This window comes from Anopheles marshallii, chromosome 3 (genome assembly GCF_943734725.1).
Source record: "Anopheles marshallii chromosome 3, idAnoMarsDA_429_01, whole genome shotgun sequence".
Classification (NCBI taxonomy): domain Eukaryota; kingdom Metazoa; phylum Arthropoda; class Insecta; order Diptera; family Culicidae; genus Anopheles; species Anopheles marshallii.
Window position 1 is genome coordinate 43,581,151 of NC_071327.1, and position 12,570 is coordinate 43,593,720.

Sequence of the window (12,570 nt, forward strand, 5' to 3'; positions counted from 1 at the left end):
TACAACAGTGGCAGCTACAACATTTTCGGCAGCCAATACTACATCCAGATTAGTACGACCGATCGCTAGTAAAGCATTGGCTACTGTAGGATTAAATTTTATAGCACCTCCAACAGCTTCTCAGATAAATTTGCTTCCTAGTGCATCCTTCCGCAGTCTTGGTGCTACGTCTCAGGACATATCAAGTGAACATCCAGAGGAAGAGTCACAACACGAAGCTCACTCCCCTTCACAAAGTCCCATCAGTGTTACGCGTTATGAAGAGGAAGAAGAAAGCATAACTCCTTTAACACCGCAAGGTTCACCTCTTTTGGAAAGTGATACCAAGGATGTTGATAGTGCTCATCGTAATTGCAAGGAAAGTAAATCGAAATCAGAAGAGCCTAAGCAAACAAATAATAATAGTTCGGCGTTGCATGAAGCAATGGATGACGAAAATCGTTCGAAAAATCATCAAACAGCTTACACAAAGCGACAAAAAATTCAACATCAAGACGTAACCAATGATGGTACAAATGGAGTAATCATTGATATTGCCAGCTGTGATGGACCAGTCCGTTTCCGGCGAGTGTTAAACGTGATGTACGGTTGTAACAAAAATACTCGATCAGTAGACTGTACTGATACATCCAAAGAGGACGCATTCAGTTTCGCAGATGCGGGAAGAAATGTAAAGAGAAAAGTTTCCCGCTCATTACGTTACGCATCGTCATTTCACCAACAGGTAAGAAACGAATAAATATATTAAAAGACTGCCCGTTGCTGTATCTGGTAGCGGCGTCGGTCCTAAACGACAGGAACGAGACAAAATTCCAACCGGAATGTTTCTCTGTTGCAAGGCTACAAAGTAAAATAAGTCTAGCAACCCAGAAATGGCTTAACACCATGCCCTAGTTAGATCCTTACTCCAAGAAAAAATAAGATAAAAAACACATCAAACGGTAAATTACATATTTTTTCAAAAAAAATTCTCAATATAAAAGATATATGATATTTTAATGCATTTCGCTAAAGGTCGGTAATTTCATTTCCACTACTCGTCCATAGATGGCGCGCAACATCAGTAACACTGGAAAGCTCGCATACGAAAGCTCGTCCTCGTCATCAAACAGTAGTTGCCAAAAATATCAACACCAACAAACCCAGCTGCAACCAGCAGCTTCACATTTCCTATTGACACAGGATGAGGAACAGAAGGACGAAAACAGTCAAGAAGAAATTGCGCCCTGCAATACGGAATCTACTATCGATATTGAAGGAAGTTCTAGCTATACTTGTGTGTATTGCAAACATACATTTAAATCGCACTACTGCTACCAAAAGCACGCTAAAAGACATCTTATACCTCTCTGCTTGGACAACAAACCCACTTCAACTTATAGTGCGTCCACAATCAAAACTGTATCGCACGCAGCTAGTCATCCTAGAGCGTACGATGTACGTCGCCGATCTCACCAAAGTTCCACCACCAACAGTGGTACTAGTAGTACAATCAAGAGAGAAGTGAAACCCCTCGATATGAACGTGCAATATTATCCGTGTAAAACGTGCGGTAGCAAGTTTCCTAGTTACTACTTTGTGCATAAGCATCGAAAACTTTGCCACACAGAGGAAGAAGACGATACGACCAATCTCAGTACAAGTACGGCTTCCACCAATAGCACGTCTGTGGGCATTTCCAAGGAGAGCAACCACGAGGCAAAAGCTTTTCAACCGGAACATAACACTGATTCCGGAAAGCAGTCAGATTTTCTTGCGAATGTAGACCAGAACCCACTTCGTGTAGAACAGCAATGATAATTATAACGAACTTATAGATGCTATTAGAATCGTATCAGCTGAAGCCACCAATTCCTTAATATCACAGGCGTAGAAAGAAAATCTGCAACAAGACCCCTTAAACTGAACCATATCACAACAAATATGATAAACAATTACGGATACAGTTTCGCTAATGTTATATAAGCTGTACGATACTGTATGAGTAAAAAATTGCAATAAATTATTTCATCGCCTCGTCAACACAAACGAAGACATTTGTCCCTCAGAATTGCATATGGATTCTTCAATTACATTGATTACATTACATTATGATTCTTCCTTATACTACATGATCGACTTGTCCGATTCGTTGAAATGATAGTTGGAAACTATCAGAGGCGATTCCGCAACGGAAAATCAACCACTGATTAGATCTTCACCATGCGGCAGATCTTGGATAAGATGCCGGAGCAGCAGCTACATTCCTTCCATCTCTTCATCGATTTCAAGGCCGCATACGACAGCCAGGTCCTAGATACGTCCTTACGTCCTTAAGCCTTACGAAGCAATGAGCTCTTTTAGAATCACGGCCCAACTTACCAGACTAGTACGAATGACAATGACCAACGTCACATGTCAGGTGATCATGGATGGAAAACTTTCAGGGCCCTTTGCTACCACCAAGGGTCTGCGCCAAGGACATGGGCTAGCTGTTATACTCTTCAACCCTAGCGCTAATGAGGGTCATCCGCGACTCAGTGATGGAAACTTCAGGGACCATCATCTTCTACAAGTCAATCCAGAACCTCGAATGCGTTGATGACAAAAACTTTATTGGTTTACGGCTCTCCTAAGTAGCGGACGCTTACCAAAGAATTGAGCAGTCGACAGAAAACCTCAGGTTGGAGGTTAACGAGACAGCAGGGCAAGATCGCGATGCGGTTGTAGCGCCGGTAAGCAGTAAGTAAGCAAGTATATTACATTTAGAATAGATATCTAATAATTGGCCCGTAAAAATTGCAATCTCTCACTCTTCTTGGCCTAACGATCAAGGCCATCTGTGGCTTAATAGACCTAATTTTATCACGTAACCGGATGGTAGTCAGTCCTTGCTACATCGATTGATCCGGATGGGATTTTAGACCGGTCCTGTCGTGTGAAAACCGGCACCTTTACCAATACATCCAATACATCATTTTTTACTTTCTTTAAAATACGAGTTTTAATCATAAACAAACCAATCCCATTTTTGTACTTGACTTTTTGTTTCCTCTACGTCACTTACTGTGTTCCTATTCCAAAATTCATTTCTTATTTCCCATCTATTGCCTCATGACTGGCTTACAAGACTTAATTTTACCATGTCATTTAGTCACAGTTTACTGCGAAGGTGTACGGATGGGATGTGGTACGGTTGCTATCGTGTAGTAAACCACACCAAACCTCGCTTATTAAGAAGGAACACAAATTGTGATGCCGTTAGATTCAATTCAGATAAATAATAAATAATCAAATGAATAAACAATTATAAACATAACAGATTATATCAAATACACGAGATCTTACCTTCCTGGATGTCAGCAGCACCGCTTGATTCGTTAATATTGTCATCCTTACGTTTGTTCGATGAGTCACTGTGAAAAAGTTTGATAAACCGCGATTATTAATTAGCACACGTTTTAGACATTTAAGGAACGACATCGGATGGAGTGAATGATGCTTACCTTGCATTAATTTCTTCTTTCAGGTGATGGAGATCGTCTTTAACACTGCCAAGTTTACTACTTACAACGCTTGCTACCACCGACCCGAGCGTTAACTCAACTGTCGATGGTAAAGATTGGTTTGCGGTTGAGTTTAAGGACAGCAAATCAGGTTTCACGCCGTTTATCGGAATGTTAGACAACGCTATTGTAGCGGATGGTATAACATACGATACTCCAATACTATTTTCCACAGACGATGCATTTGCGGATCCTGCAATCGGTGGTTGCACTGTTAGTTGATCAACCTTTCCAGACGGTGTTGCGGTGGATGTGATACCTGTACCACTAACAGCCTTAACAGTGTTTGAAGATTTTGACAATAGTACATCCGCTCCAGGATCATTGTTCGTGGATCCCTCACCAGACGCAGCTACATTCGTTATCGTTGTTACTCCACCAGCAGTCCCCGTTGTCGTGTGCACCACTGTGGTGCCCGTCGATGGGTTCAATTCATTTTCATTGATCTTCGTAGACACCTCCATTGAATCTCCACCAGTCGTACAGCTACTGTTGCTGACATTAGCTCCATTGCTGTTCACATTTGACTCATTTGCGCTGCCCAAAATTGTAGTGCTGCTGTTACTGCTGTTAGTACTACCACTGCTGGCGTTGTTATTATTGTTACCACAAGCAGATGCCACGGTTGATGCAGTGATCGAGGCAGATACACTATAACCGCTGGGTGATAGGGACGAAGAATTGGTAATGCAACTACCGCTAATGCTGCTGCCGTTGTTACCCGTGCCAGTGACATCGTTGGTCGCGTTAGTATTAGTAACACTATTATTACTACTGTTGCTGTTGATATTATTGCCACTACACCCATTATTACTGCTGACGGGCACGGTATTTGATGACGGATTTGTAGTGACATTGACAACATTGGATGTCGCATTACTTCCTATCGTACTATTTGTTGAATTCGCGGCGCGATCACGGCCTACAGTCTTTTGTTGTTGTTCACGTTGTAGTCTATCGATGCAAGCACAAGAAAAACAAAAACAATTATTGGTTTTACTTCTCCAAAAAAGCATATGCAAATGAGAAAAACAAGCTTTCCCGCTTTTATCTAAATGAGACAGCAAATAAATAAATACCCACCTTGTCGTAACACCAGTAGTCATTGCATCCACAATTGATTGTGTTTGCTGCTGGTTGGATTTTTGAGGGTTTCTAGAGCTTCTTGTTCGCTGTCGGGACTTTCTTAACAACTGTTTATAATTTTCCGTCTTCTTACTGAGGTAGTAATATCGCACACAATCCTGAAAAGCAAAACAAATAAAAATTTTATGTAGTTTTTGGATCAACGGAACCAATGCGTATTGATAATGATCAAACATCTGTTCCATTTCATTCTTACCTGGGCACTTTTCCTGTCCAAACTGGCTGCAATTGTGCCAAAATTTTTCGAATGCTGCAAAAACTTTTCCCGAAAAAATTCTTTTTCTCCCGATGTCCACACATTCAAACTTAACCGCTCCTAAAGCAAGAAGAAAATAGTACTCAATTAAACAAATATATATTTTTTATTCAGAATATTTAAACAACAGCTAATCATTCAATTTTCATCTTCCCTGTTGCCTTCGATAAGCCGTAGTCAGATCTGAGGCTATTCAAACATTTTATGTACTTCGAATTTTTCATTTTTCTAACGTATATCGGCCAAAATAAACAAGGAAGTGATTAAATACATATTCTAAAATTTTGCTACGAACCATTTCTGATTAACGTCTTTCTTCTCAATAAGCTGTCATTTCTACAAGACAATTCATATACTGCTATTTAAGAAAATAACAAAGCAGCAAAGCTTTCTTACCTTAAATTCCGTTTCCATGTCTATCAGCGCTCCATTTTCATTATTAAACACTAGCCTTCTTTGTCTGGAGTCTAACATTAAAGGTGGAATCACAGCATATGAGCGCATTTTCTTATCCTCCATGGCCTAAAAGTAGATAGAACAAATGTATATCACTAAGCGTATCCCGTAAATCATGCTTTCCGCAGACCGCAGCACCGCGTACCTGTTCTTGAAGACCATCCATGATCTCTTCAAGGTCGGCTTCGGATTTTATTCTAGAACCTACACGATTAAATCGCTCCTTATCTTCCCGCTGCTTTCGAAGCTCCGGGAAAACCTTTTCGAAGAACTCGCGATTCTTGGCCTCCTTTGCCTTACGCTTGGCGCTCGCCTCCAGCTTATCGACGCGCTTGGTCCATTCCTGTGATAACTGGGCGTAACGCTCCGTTATCTCGCACTGCTTTGCCGCACGCTCAGTTTTGATCTTCCGGAAGTGCAACAGCAGCCGCTGTTTAAACATCCGATGGCGTTCCTGTACCTCTCGGCACACCTCCGCATCTGACGGTTGATTATACAGCGGGAGAGGGTCAGCTCCGATTGAACAGAGCGTACTAAGGACGGCATGAGCTGCGGAGGCACGTTTGCGATTTTCCGCATAAATTTTCTGCGCTAGGTTACGGTGCTTAGGCTGTGCCTCCGAGGAGCTTTCTTCGATCGGCGGCTTAGCAGACGCTTCCTCGAGGGATTCCTGCTTCTTCTTCAGTGACGCAATCTTCTTCTCCGCTTTATCAATTTCGTTATCCACCTTGGCGATCTGTTGCAACAGTTCGTCCTTTGTGGCTCGTAACTCTTCCATAGGATCACTGGGCAGTGTAGGAGAGATGGCTTCCACTTGCGGATGGTATGCACCCGAGGGCACCATCACAACCGGCGATTCCCGTGTATCAACCTTCAGCAAAGTGGTTGCGTTGCTGCCACCACTACCAACTGATAGTGGTACGGAACCCACAACCGGCGGAGGATGCTGCGAACCGACGACTTCATTTAATCGAATCTTTTTAAATGCGGGTGGCCCCGTGCTATCCGGTAGTGTCGAGACCACCGATCGCGCCGTTTGCAGATGGTAATCTGGATTTGGATGAAGCAACGAAATGCGGGGCCTGGTGGACGTTTGTTGGGGAATTTGCTGCATCACAATCTGTGGTGGTTGGGGCGCTTGTTGTTGTTGCGTCACTGATGCCACCATCATCTGGGCTCCTCCTCCCACTTGCTGGGAAGAAACCGAAGACGGTTGCGATGGAATTGGAGTGGTTTGCTGTTGATGCTGCTGTTGTTGCTGTTGTTGTTGCTGCTGCTGTTGTTGCTGCTGTTGTTGTTGTTGCTGATGCTGCTGTTGCTGCTGCTGCTGCTGCTGTTGCTGCTGCTGTTGTTGTTGCTGCTGCTGGATGTGATGTGATGTCGAATGCAGCGGCACCACATCCATATTGTTGACAATGCTGATAGATGGGGGAATTATGCTATTGGGCACTACGTTCGCTGCTCCAATAACCGAGGAAGGAACCACCTGACGGTACTCAGCAACAACTTGCTGTACCTGTGAGACGCGGGTGAACGGACTCGCATCCCGTATGAAGGCAGGGACGTACGAGTTATTTTGCACATATCGCAAGGGAGCTTCTCTGGCCGGAGCGCCTCCAAATGATGGATAATTCGCGGCTCCAGCAGCCCCTGGACCTGGCCTTGGTGGTGACAATGGACTTGCCGCTGATCGAGGCACTGACTGTGACGGCGACGGCCCTCCCTTGCTATAACCCTGTGTCGTATCAGCCGTTCTAAAATGAAAAAAGGCATAAAAACAGACAAATTAATACAGGACTAAATGGTTCGTTTTTCTTAATTCGCATTATGAATGATCTTATCAAGTTAACTAAGTGACGTGCATTACAACTTTAAATGGGATAAATTTCCTCAATCGATATTGAATCAATACAAAGAAGGAAAAAGTAGGAGCTATCTGTTTTATTCCAACTTGATAAAGAAATTTGTATAATCATTCGAGGCTAACATAGACTATACCGGCATTGACCGTAACATTTATAGTAAAAAAATAATTGTAAGCTATTCGAAGCATTGCATCAGGTATACTTAATGAAAAAAAAGGAAAAATATAGAAATTTCTTTCATACACTGTGATCTTTTTATCCACATATTTTTTAAACAATGACTAAATTAAATTATCAACCACGTAATGCAGAATATAGACTAATTTCCACAATTGCAAAGAACCGTGCCTAGCGCTCTATCAAACACGAGACTCACGAGAAACACTATTGAAAGAGTGAATGAATTACTATAGAAATTAATGTTCTGTTCGACTTTTTCTTGTAATTAACTTCAATACATTTAGTTATAGAGACCTTCCTTCAAACCATCAAGACAACAACATAAAATTAGTTGATTCAAATAACCATTTTGCAAAACACTGGTGAATTAATACTTTAAATTATTTTTCTGTTTAAAGAACACTGTTTGTTGATAGTGGGGCGGGCCGGTAGTGTATTGATATTGGCGCCGGTCTTCACACGACAGGACCGGTCCAAAATCCCATCCGGACCAGTCCTCCGTACTCAGGACTGATTATCCTACTACGGGTAAATAATTACCCGAAAGAGACCATCGTTAGCCATAGGTTCAAAATGACTATAAAGTGTATAAATAGGGATTTATTGACTGTCTTTATGGTCTTGATCTGGTATGGGAATCCACTGAATTCTAATTTCCAGCATTTCCGGCAGACGTATCAACACCCTCCTCTGCCCATATGCACAGCATAAAAGACTACGCTGCATCGTGTCATTCTACTAACATAACTAAAAAAACCGCAGGTGGCTTAAACTATGTTCAAAATAGTGGGATAAGCATATACAACTCATAGCGCTTATCATTCTCGTATCGGGTTCTCCATTGTCCTTCCACCCATACAGGGGCAAACATTTTTCGAAGCAGTTTCAATACAAGGCGACTAAGATAATTTATTAAGTTACAGAGCATTCTTAACATAACTCCCGTTAACTTATTGTATTGTTTTTTTTTACTTAAATTCACGTTCATAACGCATATTCTATACCAACCTAGCAGTAATGATGAGAATGATGAGCTATGAAACTGTATTGCCAAACGAAAAACCGAGCAGCTTGTAATCAATTAACTGACAATTTGTTTTATTCTTGTAATGTAAATGCACGTCAAACACGATTGTTCCTAGTGCCTCTCTTAACTTGTTTAACTTTAACTTGTTTACTCTTAACTCTTTACGAGCATCTAGGAACAAAATACAATGTTTACGTTACATACAGAAACAGTCATCTTTCAACCCAAGGCACCGCACAGGAACAGATATTTCATTATGTTATTCGATTTAACCTCACATAATTCTCGTACATGTATGTGTACTTTTAACGAAAAGCAATATTGTGTACGATGCTTAATAATTCCATTTGGATTGCAACTTTATAGCACAAAAAGAAATGTTTCAAGTAAAAATTTAAATTACTTTGCCTGAGGCAGTACAACAACCATTACTTTGAATGCAAGCAACATGTCACGATTGTAGGCAAATTTTGGGCAATTTATTATTTCAGACTGTTGGAATTTGAATAGCTATTAGAAAGCAGCGTCACGAGGAAAAGAACTCAACACCTGTGCATATACGGGTATGAGAAAGCGATGAAAAGAAGAAGATTTTTGAACTAAGCAACAGTTATAATCGACTTATGGAAACCGATATGTTATCATAAAATTACACTGAAGTAACCAACGGAAGGCCAGAAAGTCCAGACGACCCAGCCCGTAAAATCCTTTTGGATCGTCCACATAGACAGAGGGGTGTAGTAGGCATATATTGGGATGGAGTTGATGCGTTGATGCGTCCGCCAGAAAGGCCGGAATAAGTAAGTAAGTAAGTAAGTAATCTACGGAAGGGGAGTTTGGCTAAATGGACTATTTTAGAGAACTCAAATAACACACACACAGCCCCTATAAAAATATCCTGTTTGTGCTATTACGAGAGCTTCAAATTGATTTTTGACAGTAAGAAATTTAGGTAAGTAATTTAAGTATGGCAATCTTCGACCTTTAGTTTACGGAGAACATCAATCAATAAAGAATTTATTATGTTATAGTAGGTTTTTAATCCACCAAAAAGCGTAATTCATAATGAATGTACAATCATTTTTTCGAATTATCATTTCCGCCTCGAGAGACATACGATGGCAATTGACCGTGAGCGGTCTAAATAACTCCTGGGGCAGACCAAGACCAAGAAACGGCTGTGAACCGTGATAAATAAGTAACTAACTTTAATGGTTCCACGTGCCGCCCCGTGTACTACATTACCCACTCCACCACTTTGTACGTAAAGGCAGTTGAATTTGTCGTTTTGAGAAATCATAACGAATAAATCTTTTTACACATTGTTCTCTAGCACGGCCAAATCTTCCTCTTATCAAAACAAGCTCTATAGATTTGCTTAAAACGCTATATCGCAAAATTACCCTTTATCAACTCACAGTCAGCTCTCTAAACTTTATCAACGTCTTCATGTTACACGTCTAAGGTAAGAACGGAACGTTTAATGTACAAGAACAACTTAGCAAAACAGGTTTAAATAAATGGAATTCCAATTCAGTTCCAATTCTTCTAATGTTGAATTCTGAAAATTCGAATTATCAATTCCTTCAATAATTAATGTTAGTAAAACAAACAAACACTAACGATTCTTAAGCAAAACTAATAACCAGATTTTCGGCGATGTTCTGGTGTTTTGTGCTGTTACCAATAAGATTATAATATAGCTTCCAACAATGGGTTCTTATTATGATTTAGGTAATTTTTCTTGTACGCTTAAAACGTCAAGCTTAAGATAGAAAACCTACTACCTTAAAATACACACTTGCGAACCAAACTAGCTTTTGAAGCATTAATTTTAGTCAAAAGCTAGAAATTAGTTTCGATAAATTATGATAACAGTGGTCATTTAGGATGCTTTAACAAAATTCTTAGCTGACTCTGATTTGGAATGACTCTAGCATTCCTTCGCCCTTAACATATGTATGCATTCCAAAATTGGAAAGTATTCAGTGATTTTTCAATGGCAGTTTCCTGTCACCTAATGGAAATTCCAGGACTTTAGTTTCAAGATCTCAGGAAAGAGCAAGCGAAGAGAAAAAGTTTTACGCGGTAAGACACATCGAATCCGATCGCTATGGTCGATCTGGCTTCTAATTAATTCTGCTTCATCGGCATAACAACCTCAAGTGGTGGGGTCTAGGCCTGCCATTTCTGGTTTTTTGTGACTTTATTTACCCGTAGTTAGATAGTCAGTCCTGCGTACGGGAGTTTGGTCCGGATGGGATTCTGGTCCGATCCATTCGTGTGAAAACCGGCGCCACTACCAATACACCACCGAGCCGCCTCAAGCCTTCTAACATACCTTCTCCTATTTCAAGAAAAACCATAGTACCAAGTAGTCATATTCCGGGTGGCCAGATAACAGACATCACCGTAACGTGCAGCAGAATCGAAAGATGAACATCAAAGGCAATGTGGTATCTTCGTTCCACCTGGAGGTAGAAACAATCAAGTACCACCTTCCAAAACGAGCGACTGAAAGTTCGGCGGAAACATTATTTTAAGGATAAAGTTTCACCAAAGATCACCAACCCTCCGAATGGCACTCAGAAGCATTATTCAGAACTTTTTATGGCACACCTCGAACAGAAAATCAAATCCAATACTTTCGAAAGCAACACGGAGTAACATATGTTATCAAAGGCCACGAAAAAGCTAAATAAATGTTAACACTTTTGTTGTTGATAGCGCTGGCTTAGTTCCTGACTAGTTAGCGCAAAATAGTACTACAGAGCTTTTTTTCCATTAAATTTTTTCATTGTCACTTGAAATTGCTGCATTTTTAATACAAACGTTACAAACAGGAGCAACCCTGTGGCGTTGTGATAGTGATACCAATATTTCGTACGATTAGAATTGTACTAAATCTCTTTCGCGCCGTTCATTCGTAGCTAAATAATCAGCTACGTTGACGAGCTAAACGAATGCTTTCATGGTACGGTAGTATAACATTCGTACATTCTTAACTTGCTACCAGCAGGATCTGCGCCAAAGAGATGGGCTAGCTTGTCTACTCTTCAACATAGTGCTAGAGTGGGAAATCCACGATTTGGAGATGGAAACTTCGGGGACTGTCGTCTATAAGTCAATTCAGATCCTAGCATACGCTGATGACAAAGACATCATCCTGTGGTCGGAGATTAAAGAGGCAAAAACCAAGTTGATGGTGACACCACCAGAGGCACAGGGGTGGCGCACAAATAGGTGATCATACCTTTCAAGTCTTCCAAAATTTCACCTATCTTGGGTCAAAAGTCAGCACCGACAGTAACAATAATGTTGAGATACGCGCTAGGGTGATGATAGCCAACCGGTCATTCTACAGTCTGAAGAAACTTCTCCACTCAAAATACCTGTCGCGACGAATGAAGCTGGGACTTTATAGAACTGGTATAGTTCCAATACTCACATACGCGTCTGAGACATGGACTTCGTCCAAAACTGACAAAACCCTCTTACCCGCGGTCGAGAGGAAGATGCTCAGAAGGATTTTTGGCCCCGTAGGTGTGTCTACGAGCTGGACGGCGAATTTTCTGTCGTACAGCGAATTAGACTCGCCAGGCTCCGGTGAGCTGGTCACGTCATGGGAATAACACCGGACGACACAGCCCTTAAAGTACTTTTAGGTCGTCTACATGGACAGAGGAGGCGTGACAGGCCCAAATTGAGATGGAATGATGGCGTTTATGCGTCCGCCAGATAGACCGGGATAATTGATTGACAGACGCTCGATAGCGAGGTTTGGGGGACTCCTGCAACAGGCCAAGAACACGAAGCGGTTGAAGCAACCTTCGAGAGGCTTCGGATCCTACCCCATTACAAAGCACTCTATCCAGAGCTACTCTATATACTCAACTCTATGTATCTCTACTCACATTCTACGTGCAGATGACGAAAAAAATTATACTAAATTATTGTTACCGTTTTCCAAGAAGCGCAATGTATTGTAATAAAGAATTTCTTTGAACCCATCTTGAAGAATTTTGTTTATTGTCTTCGCGCATTGTTGATTTATCCCGTTTTACCGTTTGAAGACATTTATGGAATTTACTAACG

The 12,570-nt window shown here is 41.2% G+C and overlaps 1 protein-coding gene across 1 annotated transcript in view; it reads right to left on the minus strand.

The window, feature by feature from the left end:
• The window catches only part of LOC128715713 (uncharacterized), a 41,795-nt gene that overhangs the window by 15,431 nt on the left and 13,794 nt on the right, over positions 1 to 12,570 (minus strand). The window contains exons 2-8 of the mRNA XM_053810625.1: positions 6,712 to 7,157; positions 5,549 to 6,654; positions 5,344 to 5,469; positions 4,888 to 5,007; positions 4,629 to 4,789; positions 3,486 to 4,499; positions 3,328 to 3,395 (exon numbers count right to left, since the gene is read on the minus strand). Coding sequence (XP_053666600.1) covers positions 3,328 to 3,395; positions 3,486 to 4,499; positions 4,629 to 4,789; positions 4,888 to 5,007; positions 5,344 to 5,469; positions 5,549 to 6,654; positions 6,712 to 7,157 — 3,041 coding nt within the window. The remainder of the gene's footprint in view (positions 1 to 3,327; positions 3,396 to 3,485; positions 4,500 to 4,628; positions 4,790 to 4,887; positions 5,008 to 5,343; positions 5,470 to 5,548; positions 6,655 to 6,711; positions 7,158 to 12,570) is intronic.